The sequence below is a fragment of the Rosa chinensis genome, chromosome 6, assembly GCF_002994745.2.
Source record: "Rosa chinensis cultivar Old Blush chromosome 6, RchiOBHm-V2, whole genome shotgun sequence".
NCBI lineage: Eukaryota > Viridiplantae > Streptophyta > Magnoliopsida > Rosales > Rosaceae > Rosa > Rosa chinensis.
Window position 1 is genome coordinate 56,847,996 of NC_037093.1, and position 25,811 is coordinate 56,873,806.

The following is a 25,811-nucleotide window of genomic DNA, read 5'->3' on the forward strand; positions in this document are numbered from 1 at the left end:
CCTAAACATAGAGTAGTTTACAATATTATTGTCTTCGAAAGATACACAAAAAGAAGCTACTGCAACTATTTACGAAGGTACCAAGCGTAAACGTCCTTCCACTTTAAAGGGTGTTTGGTTATGATCACCCGTGGTTAAATTAATTCATCATTGGTTTAGATTGTGATTTAAGTGCTTTTTCAAAGTCGGAAAATTGAGAAAATGGTCAACAAAAATCGGATCCGAAGAATTTTGAGGTCCGTCAAGTGGAGCATATTCTAAAAGTTATGCTTCATTAATTGAAAGATTATGGCGTGAAAAAATTTCAGGAAATAAGAGTCTAGACATGGTTGGCACTTTGCCACGAGGGCACTCGCAATAGACAATGGTATGTCAAATCAACACATTTTTTTTATATATAATTAAAATTCTTAATCAAGAGCTTTCCCAATTAATGAACGGCCGAAAATTTCAACTTGATTTTTTAAAAGAAGTTTCTCATTTTCGGAATTTGAAAAATCATTATAAAAAAAAAAAGTTTGGTAAAGAATTTTGAGTTCCACCAGTTGTAAATTTACTTAAAAATCATGCCTCAAGAATTTAGTTATGCCAAAAGAAAATAGCCCACAGTTTTTGGTGAAAAATCACGGTCTTGTACAAATTTAATTTTCTTTGAAGTAAGTTTCTAGCGAGGTTAGAAAATATACTACATATTTTGGTGTGCCATAGTCTCGCTTCCAAGAACGTGGGCGTGGTTTTTGTTAAACTCACTTGTCATTGACATCATTATCCTCACTTGTCATCGAGCCCATGAACATCACTTGCATGATGAGCATGGGCTTGAGTAGTAGAGGTTGTCATGGCCCTACCCTAAAATTTAGGGCTTAGGGTCAGGTCGGGCAGACCTAGTTAAAATAAACAAAATTTAGGACCAAGTCAGATCGGCTTTCCAAATAGGGCCGAAAAATGTCTTACTTAAAAAAAGAAAAGTAAGAAAATAATTATGGCTTATCGTTCTTTTGTTAGTCGCACTTGTCATAATTATTAGTTTATTCAATAAAAAAAAAAAAAAATATATATATATATATATATATATATATATATATATGTACATAGAGCAGTAGAATGAGGCCAAATGACCTGAATTATATTGAATCAGACCCAAAAAAAAAGGACCTTATAATTCTTGAAAATATGTATTCTGCATTTGTACACTTTGTAGTTTTGGACGCATAGAAGGTGGAGTGGGCCAGGCCCAAATAAAAGGAAAATGAAAATAGAACGGTGGAATCAATTTACCTCTGTCAAAACCCCTAATTCTACCTGAATTCGAAAATTGCTGCTTACTCAAAGATCCAACAATCGATTGGTCATCGATGTTTGGGTTACGCGCAGTCGCTTCAAATGTTGGGGGTCGACTCCTTCAATCTTTACCGGTGAGTTACAAGTTGATTACTTCTGCAGTTGATTTAGACTTGGACTTTTAGGGGTTTAGAGGCTCTGAGGTTTATCACTGTGGATCATTTGAATATTGCCAATTCAGTGCTTACAACCAAACTGATGCATTTGGGTTTTGTCTGAATTGTTCGTATGCAAATGCAATTGATTGGGCATAGGTTTTATTTGTTCTCTTTCATTTCATTTCATTTTGAACTTGTAGGTTACTTACGTTCAATGAAGTTTGTATCTAAAGTAGAAATGGAGGCTTCCAAGTTGTAAGTTTAGGCTGTTGGCATCTGGTTCCTGAATTGTTTGTCACCTTTTTCATATCAAGTAGTGTTCTTTTTCCCTGCTGAATGTAGATCGAATATCAATTTCCATCGAGACTGGCAGAGCTAGAAATAGGTGCAGTACTGAGCCAAAGGCATCTTTAGCGTAGAATGATGGGAAATCATTTACATGATTAGGTCATAGATAGACCGAGGTTGCATAGAGATTATAAAAGGTTAGACTTTAGAGTTAGAGAAGAAATAGCAGAATGAATGTCATACTTTGATAAAAACCCTTTGTTAGCCATCAGCTTTCAGGGTTGCCGAAGATGTTTCATTTTCAAAATGGCATCATAACTGATGATTGCGTCCCCTCAGTAGTTGTAGCAGCAGCAGTGCATCAAAATGCTAAATCAAACAAAAGAAATGAATCCATGTAGGCAGTGCAAGGCTCATCATCAAACATAAATGTCGACGATGATGTTGCGTTGTTGTCTGTATATGTAGGCACGTAGTACTGAATCCAGCTGCTGCTTGGAGAATATTGATGATCTAAGTCGACATAGTTGAATTTCAAGATCTGGTCTGTACTACTACTGTCACTCAACCAACATGGGTAGTTTGTTTTTGTCATAGTACTCATGATACCACCACTGCTATATCGATCTTACTCCTGCTAATTCCCTTTGGTGCCTCTTCACGATTGTTGTTTTGGATCTGAGTTAATTCGGTACTGCTGATCATTTTTCTCTTTTGTTTACTGTAATTGCAAATGTCTTGATGGTCGTGACTCTCATGTGAGTTGTAGTGATGATCATTGGTATTTGAAGTCAGGGAAAGAAGAGATTTATATGTAGTTGTCATCTGAACTCCTGTTTTTACTTGCAGTTTCGTGGGACACGCACCCAATGCATCACTATAAAAGCAGGAATGGATATCCCAGACAACAAGTCCCTTGAGTACGCCCTTCCATACATACATGGCATAGGTAGAGCCAGGGCTCGCCACATCCTATCTGAGCTCCACATGGACAACAAACTTGCCAGGGACTTGACTAAAAGAGAAATTGTTGCTCTTGGTGATGAACTCTCCAAGTACATAATTGGAAGGGAACTGGTATAACTCTCTCTTTCTCTTCATGCCTCTCTTGTAGCACTAGTTGTATGGTTGTGTCACTTACATGGTTTCTGGTTCTTTCAGGCAGCAGTTGTTGAGAAAGATGTTAGACGAATGATAGACATCCAGTCCTACAGAGGGATAAGGCATAATGATGGGTTGCCATGCCGAGGACAGCGCACCAAGACCAATGCCAGGACCAGGAAAGCTGGTAAGCGGATTCCTTCTGGAGTAAGGAACAAATAGCCACTTCTTTCGGTGTTGTTAGTGAATATCAGAATTCAGCCGGGGGTTTTCAAAAGGAGCTCAGTATGGATGCAATATTTGACTGCTTTTACAATTTTTGATGTTTCAAGTCATTCTTGTTGGCATTTTACCAAGCATGTTAAAAATAAGAAAGCTTCATGTTCCTCTTTCTGTTTGAGTTTTGGAAGTTGGATTTTTAATCTACTTTTCTGTTCTTCAATTTCTTGTACTTACAAAATGGTTGATGCCCCATCATGGTTTACTTCTGAGAAATAGGGTGTTGTATCCATGTGTCTCATCTCTTGTGATGTTGCCTGAATTATCCAACCTACTTCTGAGGGGAATGTTGGTGTTATAGGCCTCTTAGTACTTGGTGAAAAATGTTGGATATCCTTGATAGTTGTTGGTTCCCTTACGTTTATATGACAGATTCCATGGGGGCATGACGTTATGACTGGAACTGTGCATTTTTGACTTTGTGTTTAGTGCAGACCATCTTACATCAACTAACAATTTATTGATGTGTTGTCGTGCCTTGTGTTGTATGGAGTTTGGTCATCAGTTGCGACTACTTAAGATCTGTTCAAGGCTCCTAGATTAAGCTTGGTTCATAGGCGTCAAGGTCTGTAGAATGGTTTGAGGTTTATAGGCAATTAGGCATCAAGGTCTGTAGAACGGTTTGGGGTTTAAAGGCTCAAATTGACCAGCATTTGTGGAAATGAACACGCCCGCCTTGACCAACCAAAAGGCCAATTAATAACCAAATCAACCCTAATACGTTGGTTGTTGAATGCAAAATGAATCAAATGTGACCTGAACATGAACATCAACTTTTGCAACAGAGAAAAGAAAAAAGAAAAAAAAACGAGAGGAATTTGAACTTGGAAGACAGCTTTTGGGCCTTCACGGATTGGGCCAATCAATTTGTCCAAAAAGAAAACGAAGTTTCAACAAGGATAAGCTGAGCTCGACCTCATCGTCTTCATCCACTCACAAACTCCATTACTCTCTCACAAACGCAAGTAGCGAACTCGTGAGCTCAAAAAATGGCGCAAACCCTGGCAATGCCTCTGGCACCGTCTCTCTCCCTAGTCTGCAACGGCCGAAACCCTAATCCCTTTTCTACCACTCTCTCACTCCCAGTCAGAACCCCCACCAAGGTAAATTGAATCAATTAATCTCAGACCTGCATATCAAATTCTGTGCCAAAGCTCAAAACTGAGGCTTAGGGTTTATGGGTGTTGTGGGTTTTGTACAGGTAGGTGGTTTAAGCATCAAATGTGTGCGTGTTGGGGGAGTTGAAATCCCAAACAACAAGAGGGTCGAGTTTTCTCTTCAGTACGTTCATGGAATTGGGCGTACCAGAGCACGTACGATCCTGAACGACCTGAAAATGGAGAACAAGGTCACCAAAGACTTGTCTGAAGAAGAGCTTACTATAATTCGTGAGGAGGTCTCCAAGTACATGATTGAAGGAGACTTGGTAAGACTCTCAAATTTGGTTTCTTTTAGAGTGTGTGATTTTATATTGGGGATTGGGGTTTTGATGGAATTGGGTTTTGTGTGTGTTGCAGAGGCGGTTCAATGCTTTGAACATTAGGAGATTGAAGGAGATTCAGTGCTACAGGGGGATAAGGCATATTCAGGGTCTGCCTTGTAGAGGGCAGAGGACTAAGAACAACACCAGGACTTTGAAGGGTAAGAGGGTCACTGTTGCTGGAAAGAAGAAAGCTCGTTAAGTAATCGTATTGTGTTCTGATCCCTTTTGTAATTGATGATCATGGAGTCTGTTGTTTCGATTTGTGTATTGGGTAAGTGTATTACTATTTAGTGGAATTGATGATAGTGCTTTTGAGCTAATGAAGTTGTTTTCTCACCAATGGAAATGCATTTGGGATCGCTTTTTTATTATGCATTTCGATATGTTGTAACTCTCTCTTCATGAATGTGAACTCGGTTTCCTTCAAAGGAGTGTTAATGATTGGTCGCACCAATGGAATCAAGATTTGAAACTATTCTGCAATGCTTTGAAACTGAATCAACCGCTGATGACTTATTCAAACAAAGTGTTTTCAGAATTCACTTCCTTCCTTTTATAAATTGGGAAAGCTATCACATGTTTTTATGTTCACCTTTTTATGGTCATCCTTTTGTCTTATTTAGTTTTTATTGCTCAATATGCATGTATCCACTGCTGGCCATCCCAGAACTTTTACTGCTATTATGGCCATTCATTTTGTGATATGATTATCAATTCTATTTCCTAAATCTGTGTATGGAATTAGTACTTGGACCAAATGTTCAAACAGCTTTGAGTTGGTACTTTTTTCTTCATCTCTTTGTGCATTAATATGAGCTCCATTATCTCCAAGAATTGTCAAAGACTATAGGAAATGCTGTGTGATCAGTAAGATTTTGAACTTTTTTAAATCAAAATTGATGACTTCAATTGGATGAAATTGTTCTATAGAAGTGGTTTGTCCATGCCCATTATCCTCTTAACTTTGTTTTATTATCTGTGTCTTCCTTTAAGTGCAGAAGTAGATTCCCATTGCTTCAATGGTTTGCTGCTGAACTTTTACTACTAGCATGACCATTCATCATGTGTGATTGTTTTTCGACGCCTGCTATAAAGCTTATAGCACTAGAACTCTTCAGAATCCATTCATTTTGTGCATACGATTAATTCTTGATCAAAATGAAAGTTTCTACCCTCTCTGATAAGTAGAGATAGCTTTACATACCTGGTATGCGATTTGAATTGGATATAAAATCGTACGAGTATGCACTACTGGTTGTTACTTGGCATCATTACCCTCTCAAGTAGTCAACTCAAGGCCTGATTATTATATCATTTTGCAGCTATTAGTCTGATAATCCAGTGTTCAAATTTACATTCTTTACTGTGAAATTGTGAATTCAATGTATTCCAAGAGCGATGCCCTCCCATAACCGTGACAACTTTCAAGTTTTAATTCAGCCGAAACGCTGCCGTTTCGCATTCCCTACAATTTTAAATTAAAAATAAAAACAGTAATCTCTGACAGCTGTGGGATTTGAACCCACGCCCTTTCGGACCAGAGCCTAAATCTGGCGCCTTAGACCACTCGGCCAAACTGTCACATTGATTCTTGTCCTTGGAATGGACTAATTAATCTAACAACAAAGTTAAAATCACATAATTAAAGAGATAATACGGAAAAGAACAGGAGTCATGAAATTAAAATAGCGTCAAGCTGATAGTATTAACAACACCGTCTCTTACGATGCATAGATTTTTCTTGGATTTGCGCATTCCCTAAATCCTCCATCCTAGACAACACACAACCGACCGTGTTTCCAATTCACCCCAGACTAACACTATGACCTTGCAAGCATGGCCATACTTGACCAAGGGAGACAATCAAAACACAGCATACCAAATCAAATCGGAAAACTAGACTACATGAAGAAAACAAAGGAAAAAGGACAATGTTTCCTTTTCTCCCCAGAAGTTCTACTACATCTAGGGAGATATAGGAAACACAGTAAAGGCCAACATCATATCAGTCCATAACCCCTAACTAACATCACAAGCTCAGCTTCTCCATTCTACGCAGCATCCCCAGTACTAATTGAAGATCACTTCTTCACTTTGTTCTGGGTTTCCTCGAAGGTGCACAAACACGGCGTCCAACGCTGATGAGGTTGGGCAGAAGCTCACCGTCACAGGCTGGTTCCAAAACCACAGGCAAGTACATATCGGTGTGGCACCAGAATACACTGTTCTCAAATCGCCGCATAAGAGCTTCCTTTCCCTACAAAAACCCGAAGATAATGAAGCAAAGCACAGAGATGACCGAATCAATAACTGAACATTTGAATTGCCAAGTTTTTACATCTAACACATGCATCAAAACAATGACTAAACAATTATGTTAAGTGAAAGACATGTAAAAAAAGCTTCTGAGGTATTAGATTTTCTTGACCAAAACATAAAAAGTACTAGACCTTACAAAACGAATTCCTAGTACGAGGCAAATCAACTATATCACTTTCATAGTTTCATTACAAACCTGAAGTAAACTTTTAACCAAAAATGAACCCAATTAAAAGATTCTTCAAAATAGATTAATGAGAACCTGGATTTTGGCGCAGGTAACTTGACAAATTTTGTTGTTAAGCTTCACCTTCCATTCTCGGTTGTGGTAGTATTGAAAGAACCTCAAAGCAGCAACGTAACTGGTGAAGTTGACAAAGGCATAACCCAGATTTACAACCCTCTTCTTCTCCCAGTATTGCCTACCATGAGATTAAACATACACAAAATCAAAAATTCACATACATACATGCAAGACATTAATAAAGTTGAGGTTTTCATCACTGGCACTCGAGCCCGAAAAGGGTAAACTCACTGGAAATCCATTGGCAAATACACAAAATCGAACTCAGATTTGTACTGAGACTTTTTGTTTTCCTCCTTGCAGTGGCTTCTCAATATGGTCACCAAATTAGTCCTCCTGCAAATGTTAATTAACAGTAATTAATCCAGAGTACTATTACGAATCATATAATACTACTAAAAACACAAGCATGTAAATGGTACAAATAAAGACAGGTATTGCATGAAGGGGCCAAGACATGTTTAACACAGAAGGGGTAAAAGTGACAAAAGAGCGTCAAAACCATCGGTCAATTCGCTGTTACACGCAAAATGAACAGTGGTAGAGGTCAAAAAAGTCAAAAGCATGCCCAAAACGCCGAGTATATTCGGCGTTTTAAATAGAGAGGAGGAAGTAGTCACCGGAACTGATTGGGAATATTCTTGATCATCACTGTGGTGCAAAATGGTTTCTGGTCAGATGAACATAAAGGAAAAGGAATGACTTTCCCTTTGCTGCTCTTCTTCTCCAATAATTTGTCGTTCCTGCGATCCTTGTGCTCTTCAGGCTTGGCTTTCCATACATGAACGGAAGGACCGGAGAAGACATGATGCTTACGCCTGACCGGAATATTGTGGTTCATAGTACGGGAAAACTGTCTCACTCTTGGAAGATTATCCATTGTTAATTTGTTACGAGTTTTTGGGATAAATGGTCGCCACTGCCAAGAAGGGTTGCAGAGATAAGTCTGAATGTGAAATGGGTTGGCATTAGGGTTGAGGGGTTTAGTGTACGTGATGGACGGAAAGTGGAAGAAGGATTTGGCATTTGGGTTGAGAGATTTTGAGGACATGGTGAGGATTTGTTGGTCTCTGAAAATGGAACAAGGGCTAGCTGTTGAGTTGCATGTGGATGAGGGAGTGAGGGTTGAACTGGGTTATAAAATGGAAGGAGGTTGAATCTGAAAATGAAACAGATGGTGGGGATTGAAAGTTGGGGAGATGGGGCAGAGACAGGCTTTTCAGAACGAGGTGGTTTCACATTTTGGTTCATTAATCTCTGCAGTGATAAAAATTGGGAAGCGTCTTTTACTCCTTTTGTCTTTTCATTTTGAACAGTGTAGCCTGCAATAATAGGACAAAGCTACATTACATCTTGGCGGCTAACATGAAAGAGAGAGAGAGAGAGAGAGTCAGTTTCATGGATTAATGTATGCACAGGTCTACCCTGGTTTTCTCTGAGCTGCATTTCCAGGCCCTAAAATGGGAAAGCTTTGAAAATGAAATGTAATAAACAAAACAGAACTTATCTGAATCTCTGGGTAGTGGGTCAATATGACAATGGATCCTCTGGACCAAAGTAAAAATTGGAGCAGGATTCTCTATCAAAGAGGACAAGAGGATCCGATCCTCTGGACCAAGTAATATGGTTAGGGTTAGGGTTGTTGGAACGAGTGCAGAAATATTACGAAAAATGTTCTACAGTAACTTTTGACCTAGTACGTCTAGTGTACTTAATTACATCTACTCTTATAGGAAGCTGTTAATTTTGGTCAATTTACTGTCGCTTTAGTAAAACTGGTCCTTTGCTTCTAAATGTGACCGTTGGTTAATGGGTTAACAATTTAAACAAGCGATTGTTGACCTTAAAAGGATGGCAAAAGTAACTAGATTTTAATAAAATCACGGCGGATGAATCCTTAAACCTAACAAAACATGTGATATTGGAATCTATTAGCCAGCTGTTAGATTAATAGGCTAGGTCGATCTAAACAGATTTTGGTTTGACATATAAAACCTAAAACGTAACATGTCTTATGTCAATTCATCAGTCATATGTCACATCACGAATTCGAACTCCCAAGCTCGAATAGTGCTCATGTGTAGTCAATAAAATCAGGTTAATAAACAAATAAAGAAAAAAATATTTTCAACTCTCTAATTAACTTTCTACTATGAAATTATGAACATCCATGAATTTATTTAGTTTTTTGGTTGCTTTGTATAAATTAATAGAGATCCAAAAGCAGAATTTACATGCATGAATTTAGCTGAAAATATATATATATATATATATATATATATATATATAAATTCATCTTTACCCAATGCACATTCAGTAAAGGTTAGAATCCATCAATTTATGCAGCTAAATTCACAATATTGATTATGGGCTCCAAATTTTTTTGAACTTGTTGCGCTTATTTTGGAAACATCATACTTTGCTCAAAATGTAATGGATATTGATTGCAGTTTTCATTTCTACTCAGACAACATGAGTGCACCGGAGCAACGGTCTATAAATTAACTACGCCCAACTTTAGAATACGTTGGAATGATACTTCATCGTAGTAGAGACAGTAGAGTTATTATTGGTAATTTTCTCTGTTGTCCCTCTTCCTAATCTTGAGTTATAATCTCGAATCTCCGGCCTATAAGACGGGATCTATGGCCAACTGATTGAACGATGGAATGTGATCGTAGTGAAAGTGTATTTTGTGGTTGGGGACTAGGGTTAAACAGCTTTAAGCTAATACTATGAAAGGGCCTAAAATTCCAAAATAAAACTCCCAACGTCCAACGGTAACTAGATTTTTAAATTTTAAATCTTATTCCAATCAAGAATTACTTATGATCATATATACAAGGGTGGTACGTTGTTTGTTCCAAGCTTGCTCATCTACAAATCGATCTGGACGTACTTGCCTGTGAACATATATATGACTAATGACCAGCTTATTGAAACGGGTCTCAAGCTAACAGTTCCTTTGATTTTTCTTATATTTTCCTTCGATATATATTCCACTGAAAAACCAGAGAGAGTAAAACCCAAGTCCCAAATAACATCTAAAGAAATTGTCTTGTTAAATGTAAATCTTTCAACGGCAACACTATTTGAGCCTTAGACGCTAATACTGTAACAACTTGGCAGTCTTAGTCCCTAATCATTGTCACAGCTTGGCAGAGAAGAAGCCATGATCGTTTCAAAAGCTAAATGTAAGAACTAATGTAAATCAGGGCTTGAAGCTTTAAAAACATGTTTGCATCTTTGGTGGACAAAGAAAATGATTGATCTAAAATCTCTTTCAAAGTGAAGGGTCTCCTCGGACTTGATCTGGGTTTTTCCCTTTTCCTTATTTTGACTCAATTTGTGCCTCTAATTTGACCAGTTCACTCTTCACAGTATAGTATTAGAATATATGAAAGAGAGGCAGAGAGAGGGAGATAGAGTTGCATATACAAGTCTGAAAGCATGGGGTTAATTATATTGTTCCACCTGCCTGTTAGATACAAGTCGGAAAGCAGACCATTTCAATTTTAAGCCTTTACAAATTAAACAAGCGAGTCTTGACATGTAATATCATTGCTTCAAATAGGAACAATCTTCATGGATGTGGAAACAAGTCCACTGCCTATAGAAACAGTACAGAAAACAAACCAGGTAAATGGAAACAAAAACGGTTTTTTCTCTTTTTGGTTTTGATTACTACATAAGCAAAAGAAAACCCGATTACTACATAAGCAAAAGAAAACCCAAAACTACAAAAGCAATTTGCAAGCCCAGTAATGTCATAGCTAGCAAGCTAGGTCTTCATTAGAATGATAAAACCCAAATCTACCTCTTCTTGTCTGAGTTGCCTCCCTTAATTATACCCTCAATTTCGGTGAGCCGTTTGTTGAAATCCAAGAGCTCGTTGTGCGTCTGTTGCACACTTTTGGCCAACGTTTTCAGATTTTGGTTAAAATCCACGGCCTTCACTTTGAGCGTTGAAACATCCGGTTGGATTTGCTTCAGGAGAGAAGAGAGCTGCTGGAGACCTTCTTCTGTCGCAAGAACGCTGGTGAAATCGATCTTGGCAGCCACAGCAGCATATGTCCTTTCACGAGTCGTTGAAAACACCCATTTCGGGGGTTCCGGCTTGGAGATTCCCTGGGTCGGCGAGTCTGAGCCGGACTTCTTCTCAGGAGGTGCCTTGTGATAACCTGCTTGCCAAAAACAATAACCCAATCCTATAAAAAGCAAAGCAATATCAGCAACCGCATAACTGATAGTGAACTTTTGACCAAAATCCATTTCCGTATCTGGCTTCCATTTTGGGGTTAAAGGAAGGTTTTTGGAAAGAACTCTCTTTGCAAACTCTCTCCGGACCTCCTCCGGAGAGATATTCTGAGAAGGGGTTAGTTTAACAGTGAGACACTTTCTTGCCTGAGTTCTATCCGATCTCAGAACAGCAAGAGGTCTATTTGTTTTCAAAAAACTGGAGAAAACTGGGCTTGCAGCCCTGAGGAAATGAAAAAACACCATTTGGAGAAGGAGAGAGAGAGAGTGAGAGGGGATGAGGATGAAATGAGCGGTTGGAGACGGTGAGAGCATAAATGAGCGAGAGAGAGTCAGTATTACTGTACTGTGTGAGAGTGAGGGCGAGAAAGAGAAGAGAGAGAGTCTGTGCAATGGCTCAGCGAACGACAAATTCACGTGGGAGACGGTACCAGAAAAACCCTAGCGAGCTAGCTAGCTGGCTTCAATCGGTATATCTTGTTTCATATACTTTTTCTTTTTCTTTTTTTTCATATACTCAGCAATCCTATTTACGTGTTAATAAAAGTAGGAAGGACTAATGCAATAATGTCTGGAAAAGACAAAACAAATTAATCTTATTGCAAAGGCTGAGAAGTGTAGCAAGTCAATTGGTCCGAACCTATGGATCTCTTTCATCATTAATTAGTAGAGACTAGAGAGAATGCTGCTCTGTCTGAATTGGTTCAAAATAAGTCTTATTATAATTTGTGGCGAAGATGAATAAGAAACTAAACCAACTAGCTTGCTAGCTTATAATTGTGCTCTAAGTATCAATCAGATCAAGTAAAATTAGTTGTAGCGGTGGATAATTAGAAGCCTGAATTTTAGTTATAAGTCAATTATGCACTAATTGGAGTAGAACTATTTAACCAGAAAGATAATGACACTAGTGGGTTTCCATGGTTAGGATTTTAGGGGAGGAGTGGTCTGTTTTCATGATTAGCCTTATTTTTCTTTTCCTTCAGGTCTGTCATGTCCTACACTTGTATCACCCTAGCTACCAACATAGTGTACAGTGTACACACACACAGCGGCACAAATTTTGAGAATTATCTTGTACATTTGGATCAAATGACCATTCTTTTGCTTTTTCTTTGGTTTTATGGATCAAGTGATGAAATGAGGCTCAATTTGTTCCTTTGATTTCAAGAATAAAAACTTAAAATTAAAAAGTTTGTTTTGTCGCAGAGGGCAAAGTGGCAAACGCAGTATCGATCGTACGGACAGAGAGAGATATTGACATTGACAGTGGCCCATACCTCATATATGTAGGTGATATTGGGGTCCTCCGATGGTCTTTCTGTAAATATGAGGCCATTATGGAATAAATGTCTGAGGTATGAGCTTAAGAACAGACATGCGTTCCTCATTTTAAAATAAGGGAGAAAGGGTGAGGATCCTCTCCTGAGCAAAGTTTTGACCTGAGCTTCCTGACCTTTTAATCAGATGAAGACACGTGTTATTGATTAATCCAAAGGTCTACAATTACTCTGCCACTCCTACCACTCCTCACGTGTCCTTTTCCTCTGCAACTTTCTTTTCCTTCCCTTCCTCTCTCCTGTTCTTCTTTTCCTTCTGTTCTTTGCTCTCACAAACCAAAATTGCATGGAAGAAATTCGATCCCACTATTTGTAACATCGAATTGCAAAAGGTTTATTATGACTTCACTTGACAAATAAAGGGGATAGGACGAAAATTTGAGATCATTCAATTTTCTTTGTTTCGAGGAAAATAATATGGGATTCCTTTTTCAATAAAGCTTTAATCATCTGTGGTTTAGATGTTTTCAGTTGCTAATTTGAGATTTCAACTTCACCCAGAAAAAAAAAAAAAAAAATCAAAGAGTTCATTGGGAAAATGAATTTTAGCAATTGCTCTACACGATAACATTTTATATATCTCAACCTGAAGATGCATCAGCCAATTACTAACGACCGGACTCACTGGAGTAGGTATCGAGCTTTCTTCTCAGGATTTGGTGATGTCGTGATGGTCGTTGTGTCTTGCTCTGCGATGATTTTGACCCAATTTTATTTGCTAGAAGATCTTCTTTGAAGCTTCTCTCACCAGGTAAGATTTTCAGTCTAAGATTCAAGATCCTTCAATTTGTTTGATTATTTTTGGTTGATTTTATCCTTTTTTTTTTGGGCTTGTTCTTCATCCCTCGAATTTGGGGTCAGCATTTTGGATTGATTGAGTGCTTGTCTAGGTCAATCGCTGATGACTTTCATGGAATTGGAAGAGGGTGCCATTCAAGGGAGTGCATCCCTTACCCGTGTAGATGGTGGTGAGAGGAAAGAACATAAGGGCATCTCCAACAGACTAGTTATTTCAACAAAAAGTTAAAAATTTGGCTAATTTAAGATAGTTTAGCACTCCAGCATAATAGTTATATGAAAGTCAAATTTGGCTTTTGCTAAAATCTCTAGCTAAATTTAGCTAGGGAGGAGAGAGAAAATAACAAAAAGCTAAACACTCCACGTTCTATTTTTTTAGTTTAGCTAACACTGCTGGAGGAAAAGCTGGAAATTTACTACCTAAATTTAACTTTTAGATGATTTAGCTAAAAAAATAGCTTTTACTATTGGAGATGCTCAAAGGAAAAGAAGAACAGGAGATAGGAAGGGAAGGAAAAGAAAGTTGCGGAGGAAAAGGACACGTGAGGAGTGGTAGGAGTGGCAGAGTAATTGTAGATCATTGGATTAAATAATATATAACACGTGTCTTCATCTTATTATAAGGTCAGGAAGCTCAAGTGAAAACTTTGCTCAGGAGAGGATCCTCTCCCTTTCTCCCTTATATTGGCCTCATATTTACAGAAAGGCCATCGGAGGACCCCAATATCACCTACATATGAAGAAATGAAGAAATTTTTGTTGAGTAAACTGTTATTCTGATTTTCTTTTAAGCTTATTTATATGTTGAGTTTGACTTCGAACCTGGCACTCTTATAGCTGGTGTCTCAAATACTTATCGATCTCTAAAAATAACCATTTAAATATACGAGCATATATCTGGAGCTAGATTGAGTCCGAGAAAAAGGAATTAGAAACATGCAAATCTTAATTATCTTAGCGTAGATATCAAGTTATGAAGCTTTATAAGAATCGCGGAACGATTGATGAATCAAGGGAGAACGAAAAAGAGTACTATAGAACTTTAGGAAAATCAATAGTCGTATATATTCCATAATGTCAATTCAAAAATGACTATATTAGTGGCTATCGGTTCCATGTGATATGAGTGACATGACCAATTAAATTAAACAAATTAATTAGACTACTGAATAACGATGCAATTAATACTTAAGGTATCATTTTAGGTAGCGGTGCAATACTTAATGTACCTTTTAGGGTACCAAAAAGATGTACTAAATGATCAATATACCATTTTGTCCCTCTAGATAAATATCACGTAGGTAATTTTAACGAGAAAGTTAACGAAAATACTGTATTAATTTGGTAACGGTGTAATACTTGAGGTACCATTTGGAGTAAAAAAATAATTTGTAGGTACTAAAAAAAAAACTCTCGCAATAATTCAGATACTATATAGAGTTTCAATCGTTTATCACTCAAATTTTTTATACCAATCATTGTGCACAGCAGTACCGAAGAATGAGGACACTGCTACTATTATTTGAACTTGAATAATGGATGTTGCGAAAGCAAGTAGAAACAGTATCATCACCATCACCCAACCCCCCAGAAAAGAAGCAAATCCCAGCATTCAAGTGTCAAAGCATTGCTAGCTAGAAAAGTTTGAGCAACAATAAGAGTGAAGAAAAAGTTCACCACCACATCCATACTCTGCTCCAAGCCTCCAACTATGAACAAGACCCATCTGCCAAACTTGTGCGCTATAAGCATGGATATGAAGGTTGAGATTGTACCGACCACACCGGTCATGACTGCTGACAAAAGTGATGCAATTTCACCTATAAGCCAATTGTTCCAAAGAGTATCGGGGCATGAAAGGCTATGACATGATTCTTGTCCATCACTATGCTGGCCGGCCAGTACAAGTCGAGGCCTATTCTTTCTCCCTAGGAATTTCTTGAAAGGGTGTTTGATGGAATGATGGTGTTGAAATGTTGTTTGCTTTGATCATTTGATGAGATATATCTTCTTCTTTTTTCTTTTTTCTTTTTTTTTTAAATTTTTTTTTTTTGATGAGATACTCTTTACCTATTTATTTATTTATTTATTTTCTCTCACTGTGTTTTTTTTTTTTGGGCAAAATTATGAATTTCACATAAAATTATTAATGTGTTTATAGGAATTTGGATAAGTTGATATGGCATATCGTTTATTTAATCAAAGCAATAATCAACCCACAGAATGATGACAAGAGATACAATTTCTTATTGATCTGTTTGTACTTGGGGCTATGCCTATCTTTTACGTACAGCCATATAAAAATGAAACTTGAGTTTTGTGTATTTACCAAATTTAAGCATCTCAATAGTTCCATATCTTTTTTTTTTTTTTAAATTAATTCCATATCTTAAAAACTGTCACATTTAGACATTTAGTCACTTGGTTGCCACTTGCCAATGGGGAAAATGGAATAGGCTAGGCTTGTTCTTAATAGACTTTGGCATCAAACAAGCTCTGACGTGGTATGAGGTCACCCTATCTATAGACGTGGTAAGTATTAAGATCTGAATTTCTCATTGAAATCTTCCCCCAAATTAATTATTTTTCTGAAGTTTAATTACAAAATCTAAATATAGTTTATTAGTGAGAGCTCATGAGTTCGACTTATAATAAATTAGTTGTTATATTTGATAAAAAAAAAATTCAAATAAAGTTTGTGACTCATGTATTTGTATGCAATGACCAAATTGGATATCAGAAAACATTAGGGGTTCAAAGGTGAAAATATGTCAATGGATATAAATAGTAAACAAAAACAATATTGATGGTAGCTTAAGCTATATATATATATATATATATGAGTAAATTATCTGAAATATACCGATCTAACTTTTATTCTCAAAATTCGGATTTAGCATCGAACATACTTGAAAATTAATGAAATTTTTATGTGATTGCGCGTCTATATATATATTTTTTTTAAGTAATGATAATTTTATTGATAAAAGCGCATGTCAAGAAGGCTATTACATACTTACCCGCTGTCACATACTAATCGAAAGAACAAGGCTTCATAGGGGAGCCAAAGTGATACATAAGATAGACCTACTATATTAGAACTTATTACCGCTCACTTATTTAAGGCGAGTCTATAACTATGCCAAACAAATGCATAGTTTATAGGCTTTACAACCATAAATAAAACCTATATCTACTCCTGGCCTTGTAAGCTAGGGCTAGGAAGTTTACCTGAAAACAGAACACTCATGACATCTTCAACAGGAACTTTCTTCGCTTTAGGAGGCTTTTAGTATTTGGCTCCCAGAGGTCTCCCTCTCTTTTTCTTTCCCCCAGGAGGTTCTACATGTACAGTTTTAGGCATCATTACCTCAGCCGACACCAACATAACACCTGGTGTCTTTACTAATCCCAAAGATTTTGCACTAAACTTGGTAGGAATTCGAAAATCATGCATTTTTACCTTCTTGGATGGAGCAATAGGGCTTGTTTTTCCCTCCAGGAAATCAGACATAAAATTGAAGCTTTTTTGGAGAAGGAAAGGACCGATCCCTCGTTGCTTGCAAGTCACTGTCCACGGGTACCAAAGCCAACTCATTGCCATCAGTAGCCTGCCTTTTTTCTGCACTATGAATAACAATAGGTTTGCGTATCTTACTTGTCTTAGCTCCTCCAAACAGAGACTTTCCAACCGGCGGAAGGATAGGGGTGGTGAGACCTTGGAAGTGAAACATTCCATCCTTGAATTGATTTCCTGAAAACCCTAAAAATGAGCCATTGAGCTCTAGTTTTCTTACCGCCGGTGATGGAGTAGCAGTGACCGGTGGAGCTGCAATTCCACCATTACAAGCTTCTCCCTCATGATACACACGATGACATGTCTTGCATTTGCCCACGAGGTTCTCAAAGAAGAAGTGAACCTCTTGCTCAATCCCTTTGGCGAACTTTAGGGTTTTTTGCATGAAGAAAGGTTTCGAAATTGCATGTGAAACCCTTACCCTAATCTCTCCAGTTGCATCAAAAAGCTTTTGGTCCAGTTCAATGAATTTACCTACAACAGTAGTAGCGGTTGCAATAGTATTCCTTTGTTCATATGCCGACGGCATATTTGTGATGCGAACCCAAAAGAACAAATCCTCCATCTCCACATATCGCAGAGACAATACTCAATCATATTGTTATGTAACAACCAAAGCACGATTGAAACTCCATGGACCACCCATCAATACCTTGTTTCTATCTCCTCAGAGATCAAAGGAGAAAAGAAAACGATCCTGAGATCATTGTTGAACATTAAAGCCCTTATTCAGCACCCAAATTCGACGAAAATGCCTTTTCAAATCTGCAGCATTCGTTGGCTTTAGTGTCAGAGGTTGTTCCATATTGTCTTTAATACAAATTACATAATATGCTTTCTTTTTAAATAACTTAGTAAATTCATGTCAGTTACGATGGAGAGTAACTTTTGAAAACAACTTTGACCAAATCATGACATTCAAGAAGTACATGTACTTTCAATGATTATGTGTTGAGATTTGATAGTGGAATTAGACCAGTACTTAAGAGTGTGTTTGGATGCGGGGAAATACGCTAGAATTTAATTAAAATTCGGGATTTCACAATTCCATCTCTCCGATTTCCCCTTTTGGTATCCTATTCCACAAAATTTGTAAATGATGCAGAAGAAAATACGAGGGAGTTGGAGGTCGGGATTTTCGGTTTCAATTCCCTCAAAATTGGATGTTATTTGTCAATTCCTTCCAAGCTAATTCATTGTATGTACCTTTTTTTTTCTACCGAATCATTGTTTATCGACTCTGCAACCATAACCAAAACCCAAATCCCAAATCCTAATAAAAATGGGTGGTGCCAGCAACAGGTTCTTGAGCCTACTCTCCACCACAACACACCCTTTGCCTCTCCATCTCCACCACCACTTCCCTTGTCTCCTCCTCCTCCGCTTGTCTCGCCACTCGTCCAGTCCCTCACTCTTGTCTCGCCTTCATCATTCTACCCTCTCTTGTCGCTCCTTCCAAATCTGATTGTTAGAGGAGACGGTGTCATCCTTGTTTCACCTCCACTGGACAGCTTGATTATAATTTGGTGAAGGAAAACTGGATTGGGTGACTTGTATTGGGGAAATGGATTGTCGTTATATTTAATAAAAAATGGTTCTGTGTATTCTAATTTTAGTTCTCTAAATGAACAAGATTTTTGAATTACTGTGGCTTCAACTGTACTTCTGAGGTAGCTAAAAAAAAGAATGGGGTTTTATTGAATATGAATTTGGTGTTAAAAAAAAATGACATCTTCTTATTTACTCTATATCTTTTCTTGTTGTTGGTTGTAGCTGTTGCTTTGGTTCATGAGTGATGGTGATGTTGATTTGGTTGCTGCAAAGAGGCATGGAAGCAAAATTTGTAAATAGATTATGTCAAAATTGCTTCACTAGTTTACTATTTACATGAACAAAAGCCTGAAATTTGCTAATATGGTATTATAGGTTCTGAATGATTTATGCTTACTGTTGATGCCACTGTGAATTGGTTATACATGTCATTGCGCTCATTGCTTTTCTTGTTTTCTTCGCTCTTTTGATGAATGCTTTGCTCTGCTCTCATTTTATTGAGCCATAAGTAACACTTGCCATACTTTGAATTCTTGTCATTTTCAAAATTCTATATGATGATATCCAAAAAAAGGAATTCTCAATTACTAGAATTTAATTCCTAGAATCATAATTCTTGTCATTTAAGAATATATGTGGAAATTGAAAATTCTTCATCCAAACACACCCTAAATAGTAGTAGTAGAATGGGAATGTTACTATTCATTCAATAGTGTGCTTCCCATTTTGCCCATCAATTTTCTATGCTCTTTGGCGCTTTTGTCCTCTCAATAGCGTCAAGTTGATAGTATTAACAACACTGTCTCTTACGATGCATAGATTTTTCTTGGATTTGTATATTCCCTAAATCCTCCATCCTAGACAACACACAACCGACCGTGTTTCCAATTCACCCCAGACTAACACTATGACCTTGCAAGCATGGCCATACTTGACCAAGGGAGACAATCAAAACACAGCGTACCAAATCAAATCGGAAAACTAGACTACATGAAGAAAACAAAGGAAAAAGGACAATGTTTCCTTTTCTCTAGGGCTGCATGCGGATTGGATTGGATCAGTTTTGACTCCAAACCGTCTCTATGCCAAAGTAAGCGGTTTAGACATTTTAGACAACCGGTCATTGAAAAAAATAAGCTTAATCCGATCCAATCCAATCCATTTAAAGATGGTTTGGTTCGGTCGGTAAGATGGTTTTAACCTATATAACATTAACGTTTTGTTTACGAAAAATTCATAGTAAAATATTAAAACTCAATCTCGATAATAAAAATGTAATAATCAAAATCCAAAACTAATATTCAAAGAACAAAATCCAAAATAGTTTCAAAATGATTCACTTATTTGAGTTTTAAGCCTTTGGGTCTAGGATTCAATAGGGTAGTATATCATTTTGAGAATCAAATTATAATTAGAGATTTAGAACTTACTTATAAAAGACTACGTACCCACAAATAAATATATATATATATATATTATGTATATAAATTTAAATTTTTTTTCTATTATATTTAATACATACCGGTCGGTTCTGGTTTCGCGGTTTAAGTAAAAGAAAAACCGAACCAAGCCAATTCATAAACGGTTTGGTTCGGTATTGAACCGTCTTTCATATTTTAACGCTAAAAAACCTTAACCAAACCATATTTACCGGTCGGTTTCGACCGATTTGGCCGGTTTGAACCGTGTTTTGCACACCCCTACTTTTCTCCCCAGAAGTTCTACTACATCTAGGGAGATATAGGAAACACAGTAAAGGCCAACATCATATCAGTCCATAACCCCTAACTAACATCACAAGGTCAGCTTCTCCATTCTACGCAGCATCCCCAGTACTAATTGAAGATCACTTCTTGACTTTGTTCTGGGTTTCCTCGAAGGTGCACAAACACGGCTTTCAACGTTGATGAGGTCGGGGCCGTCGGGCAGAAGCTCACCGTCACAGGCTGGTTCAAAACCACAAGCAAGTACATATCGGTGTGGCACCAGAATACACTGTTCTCAAATCGCCGCATAAGAGCTTCCTTTCCCTACAAAAACCCGAAGATAATGAAGCAAAGCACAGAGATGACCGAATCAATCACTGAACATTTGAATTGCCAAGTTTTTACATCTAACACATGCATCAAAACAATGACTAACTCTTGACCAAAACATAAAAAGCACTAGACCTTACAAAACGAATTCCTAGTACGAGGCAAATCATCTATATCACTTTCATAGCTTCATTACAAACCTGAAGTAAACTTTTAACAAAAAATGAACCAATTAAAAGATTCTTCAAAATAGATTAATGAGAGCCTGGATTTTGGCGCAGGTAACTTGACAAATTTTGTTGTTAAGCTTCACCTTCCACTCTCGGTTGTGGTAGTATTGAAAGAACCTCAAAGCAGCAACCTAACTGGTGAAGTTGACAAAGGCATAACCCAGATTTACAACCCTCTTCTTCTCCCAGTATTGCCTACCATGAGATTAAACATACACAAAATCAAAAATTCACATACATACATGCAAGACATTAATAAAGTTGAGGTTTACATCACTGGCACTCGAGCCCGAAAAGGGTAAACTCACTGGAAATCCATTGGCAAATACACAAAATCGAACTCAGATTTGTACCGAGACTTTTTGTTTTCCTCCTTGCAGTGGCTTCTCAATATGGTCACCAAATTAGTCCTCCTGCAAATGTTAATTAACAGTAATTAATCCAGATTACTATTACGAATCATATAATACTACTAAAAACACAAGCATGTAAATGGTACAAATAAAGACAGGTATTGCATGAAGGGGCCAAGACATGTTTAACACAGAAGGGGTAAAAGTGACAAAAGAGCGACAAAACCATCGGTCAATTCGCTGTTACACGCAAAATGAACAGTAAAGGTCAAAAAAGTCAAAAGCATGTCCAAAATGCCGAGTATATTCGGCGTTTTAAATAGAGAGGAAGAAGTAGTCACCGGAACTGATTGGGAATATTCTTGATCATCGCTGTAGTGCAAAATGGTTTCTGGTCAGATGAACATAAAGGAAAAGGAATGACTTTCCCTTTGCTGCTCCTCTTCTTCTCCAATAATTTGTCGTTCCTCCGATCCTTGTGCTCTTCAGGCTTGGCTTTCCATACATGAACGGAAGGACCGGAGACCACATGATGCTTACGACTGACCGGAATATTGTGGTTCATAGTACGGGAAAACTGTCTCACTCTTGGAAGATTATCCATTGTTAATTTGTTACGAGTTTTTGGGATAAATGGTCGCCACTGCCAAGAAGGGTTGCAGAGATAAGTCTGAATGTGAAATGGGTTGGCATTAGGGTTGAGGGGTTTAGTGTACGTGATGGACTGAAAGTGGAAGAAGGGTTTGGCATTTGGGTTGAGAGATTTTGAGGACATGGTGAGGACTTGTTGGTCTCTGAAAATGGGACAAGGGCTAGCTGTTGAGTTGTGGATGAGGGAGTGATCGAGGGTTGCACTGGGTTATAAAATGGAAGGAGGTTGAATCTGAAAATGAAACAGATGGTGGGGATTGAAAGTTGGGGAGATGGAGCAGAGACAGGGCTTTTCTGAACGAGGTGGTTTCACATTTTGGTTCATAAATCTCTGCAATGATAGAAATTGGGAAGCGTCTTTTACTCATTTTGTCTTTTCATTTTGAACAGTGTAGCCTGCAATAATAGGACAAAGCTACATTACATCTTGGCGGCTAACACGAAAGAATGTGATATCGAGAGAGAGAGAGAGAGAGAGTCAGTTTCATGGATTAATGTATGCACAGGTCTACCCTGGTTTTCTCTTAGCTGCATTTCCAGGCACCAAAATGGGAAAGCTTTGAAAATGAAATGTAATAAACAAAACAGAACTTATCTGAATCTCTGGGTAGTGGGTCAATATGACAGTGGTCCTCTAGACCAAAGTAAGAATTGGAGCAGGATTCTCTATCAAAGAGGACAAGAGGATCAGATCCTCTGGACCAAGTAATATGGTTAGGGTTAGGGTTGTTGGAACGAGTGCAGAAATATCAGGAAAAATGTTCCACAGTAACTTTTGACGTAGTATGTCTAGTCTACTTAATTGCATCTATTCTTGTAAGAAGCTGTTAATTTTAGTCAATTTACGGCCACTTTAGTAAATTGGCCCTCTGCCTCTAAATGGGTGCATGAACTGTTGGTTAATGGGTTAACAATTTAAACAAGCGATTGTTCACCTTAAAAGGATGGCAGAACCGCAAAAGTAACTAGATTTTACTAAAATCACAGCAGATGAATCCTTAAACCTAGCAAAACATGTGAGATTGGAATCTATTAGCCAGCTATTAGATTAATAGGCTAGGTCGATCCAAAAAGATTTTGGTTTGATATATGAAACCTGAAACAGTGAAACGTAACATGTCTCATGTTAATTCATCAGTCGTATGTCACATAACTAATCAGAACTCCCAAGTTTGAATAGTGCTCATGTCTAGTCAATAAAATCAGGGTAATAAAAAATAAAGAAAAAATATTTCCAATTTTCTAGTTAGCATGAATTTAGCTAAAAAAAAAACATATGCCCATAAATTAATTTGCATCCGGTGCACAATGAGTAAAGATAAGAGTCCAGCAATTTATGCAGCTAAATTCACCTTATGGATTACGGACTCCAAATCTTTTTGAACTTGTTGCGCTTATTTTGAAAAAAATTATACTTAAATGTAGGAATTTTCTTAGGTACTCGGATGTTTGTCATACACCTATTTTATTAAATATTTTGGACCATTAGATTAGATAATGGTCTAAAATATTTAAAATTTGGTAACCTGTTTAGCCCTTAGCCAATTGACAATTACATTTTTTTCCTTTCTAAAAAATATATTAAAAAAGAAACCTTCTAACTTAGGCTCACCAAATTACAATTAGTTCAATAATCTTTATTACTAATTAATTTTATCATTAGCCAATTAATGTTTGATTATCAATTGACAATTACACAACTGACAATTACATTTTTTTCTTATTAAAAAAAAAAACCTTCTAACCTAGGCTCACAAAATTAGTACCAGTTAAATAGTGTTTATTACTAATTAATTATATCATAAGTAGTTTCCTTAACCAAATATAATTCTTTCTACATGCATTTTACAACAACCAGAACCATTAATGTAAAAATAGATAATCTTTGTTATAGATGTAGTAACTACTTTATGTACAACTTGTTATTACTGCTTTTTGAACTAAACTACAAATATTACCACAATGTGTTATCATATAGGTAAACCATTATATTTTGACTAAAACCGCGTATGTCCTCATTGGTGTAATGAAGTTCTCCCTTACGTAATTAAAGTAATACATTATGTAATTTCCGTCGTTGAAGTTATAATTACTTTCAGTCGACGTAATTTACCAAAAACTACAACAATTGATATAAAAACGATATTTTTTGTTCTAATTGTACAAATTACTCCACCTATACCCTATGTACTAGTTTATGAACAATTTAACAAGGGTTTAACAAGTTTGACAACAAATGTATTGTCAAAGAGGTAAATCTTTATGTTTTTATCATTAATGAAATTATTACTTCAATGACCATGCATTTTATCATAATCCAAGTCAATTGATGTAAAAGCAGTAATTTTTGTTCTATTTGTGGTAATTACTCCACCTAAAATAATGTGCTAGTTTATAGACAATTTAACAAGTGTGATCACAAATTTGTTGTCATAATGGTAAATCTTTATGTTTTTATTATTAATGAAATGATTACTAAAATGACTACACATTTTACCACAACCCCCAACAATTGATGTAAAAGTGCTCATTTTTGTTCTATTTGTAGCAATTACTTCAAAAACTGCATCATTTATAAGATTATTAACCATTTTACAATTCTGACAACAATTGTGTTGTGAACATTGTAAAATTAATATTATACCAAAAGATACGTAAGTACTCAGCATTGTAAAAAGGTTCTCCATATGATAAAAGTTGTCCAACTATGATATTTACATCTTTGATCACTTAATTACATTAACCACAATAAGTGTGCTCATATGTAGTAATTTTAGTTCTACCAGGTGTAATTTATTATTTTGACAATATATGTTACATGTTTTTGAACAGTATTATATATCAAGATAGAATGTGTTGTTAATATATCATCGTAACTGTAGAGACAATAGTGTTATTGTTGGGAATGTGGAAGAGGCTATTGTTGGGATTGGTATCGTGTGCCGAGCTAGCGATGGGAATATGGTAGCAACTATGGGGGAGAGGGTCGTTGGAAGATTAAGGCCATGTGCAGCTGTGTTGTTCTCTGTGATGAGGGGTGTTGAATGGGCTATGGAACAAGGCTGGACTGGCCTCGTGGTTGAAACAGATTGCTTGGAGGCTGTGAGAATGGTAAATGGAAGTGATGAATGCCTAGCGAGTGAGGGTACTATTGTGGAGCGCATTAGAGAGTTACTAGTGGCATTGGATATCCACAATATTCGGTATGTTCCTAGAGCGGCTAATATGGCGGCTCATGCTATTGCTGGAGTTGTAGCCCGGGGTAATGGGCGGAGTAGTTGGTTAGGGGTTGGGCCTTCTTGGCTCATGGATGTCATTGGTAATGACGGACCCGTAATTGGTTCTTTTTATAGGGAGGAGAGTGGGGAGGTCTTGTCCACCACCGGTCATTCCCATGTTTTGTAATTTTGGTTAGTTTGAATAAAACTTTTTCATTCTCAAAAAAGAAAAAGAAAAAAAGAGCAGTGCTACAGACACCAAAAAATTATACCAAAAATACCAAATTATGTGGCATCTGATTTAATAAGGGTGCGACTATTTCCACCCTATTAAATACTTTGTTCACCCTACAATCAAAAATTTTCTTTAAAATCCCAAAATTGTCCTTAATTACAATTATTAACAGAAAAAATAATTGTAGTAAATAAAACTTCACCCAACAAATATCCCTATTATCATCTCAGCTTTTTATACCCAAAAAAAAAAATTATCATCTCAGCTTCTTCATCGCTAGTCTACCAAACAATTTGTTAGACGAAATTTTCAAGCTATAGCAATAAGTGAAAAGAATTGTTGGTTAGTATTA

General features: G+C 37.0%; 3 protein-coding genes and 1 non-coding gene across 4 annotated transcripts; 2 read left to right on the forward strand and 2 right to left on the reverse strand.

Annotated features, from left to right (window-relative positions):
* The first annotated feature begins 1,259 nt into the window (after positions 1-1,259).
* Positions 1,260-3,252, forward strand: LOC112172996 (small ribosomal subunit protein S13, mitochondrial). The gene is made up of 3 exons (XM_024310538.2): positions 1,260-1,415; positions 2,577-2,804; positions 2,889-3,252. The coding sequence occupies exons 1-3, from the start codon at positions 1,356-1,358 to the stop codon at positions 3,048-3,050; spliced, it is 450 nt and encodes a 149-aa protein (XP_024166306.1). The 5' UTR covers positions 1,260-1,355; the 3' UTR covers positions 3,051-3,252.
* Positions 3,253-4,018: 766 nt separating this feature from the next.
* LOC112172851 (30S ribosomal protein S13, chloroplastic) lies at positions 4,019-5,038 on the forward strand. The gene is made up of 3 exons (XM_024310346.2): positions 4,019-4,210; positions 4,309-4,533; positions 4,625-5,038. Exons 1-3 carry the CDS (start codon positions 4,097-4,099, stop codon positions 4,787-4,789), a joined length of 504 nt encoding a protein of 167 aa, XP_024166114.1. The 5' UTR covers positions 4,019-4,096; the 3' UTR covers positions 4,790-5,038.
* Positions 5,039-6,091: 1,053 nt separating this feature from the next.
* TRNAL-UAG lies at positions 6,092-6,171 on the reverse strand. The gene has a single exon. It is a non-coding gene; the product is annotated as a tRNA-Leu (tRNA).
* A 14,962-nt stretch (positions 6,172-21,133) lies between these two features.
* LOC112171631 (protein MEI2-like 6) lies at positions 21,134-21,959 on the reverse strand. The gene is made up of 3 exons (XM_024308789.1): positions 21,697-21,959; positions 21,311-21,415; positions 21,134-21,197 (listed from the first exon to the last, which is right to left on the reverse strand). The coding sequence occupies exons 1-3, from the start codon at positions 21,957-21,959 to the stop codon at positions 21,134-21,136; spliced, it is 432 nt and encodes a 143-aa protein (XP_024164557.1).
* Positions 21,960-25,811: the final 3,852 nt, after the last annotated feature.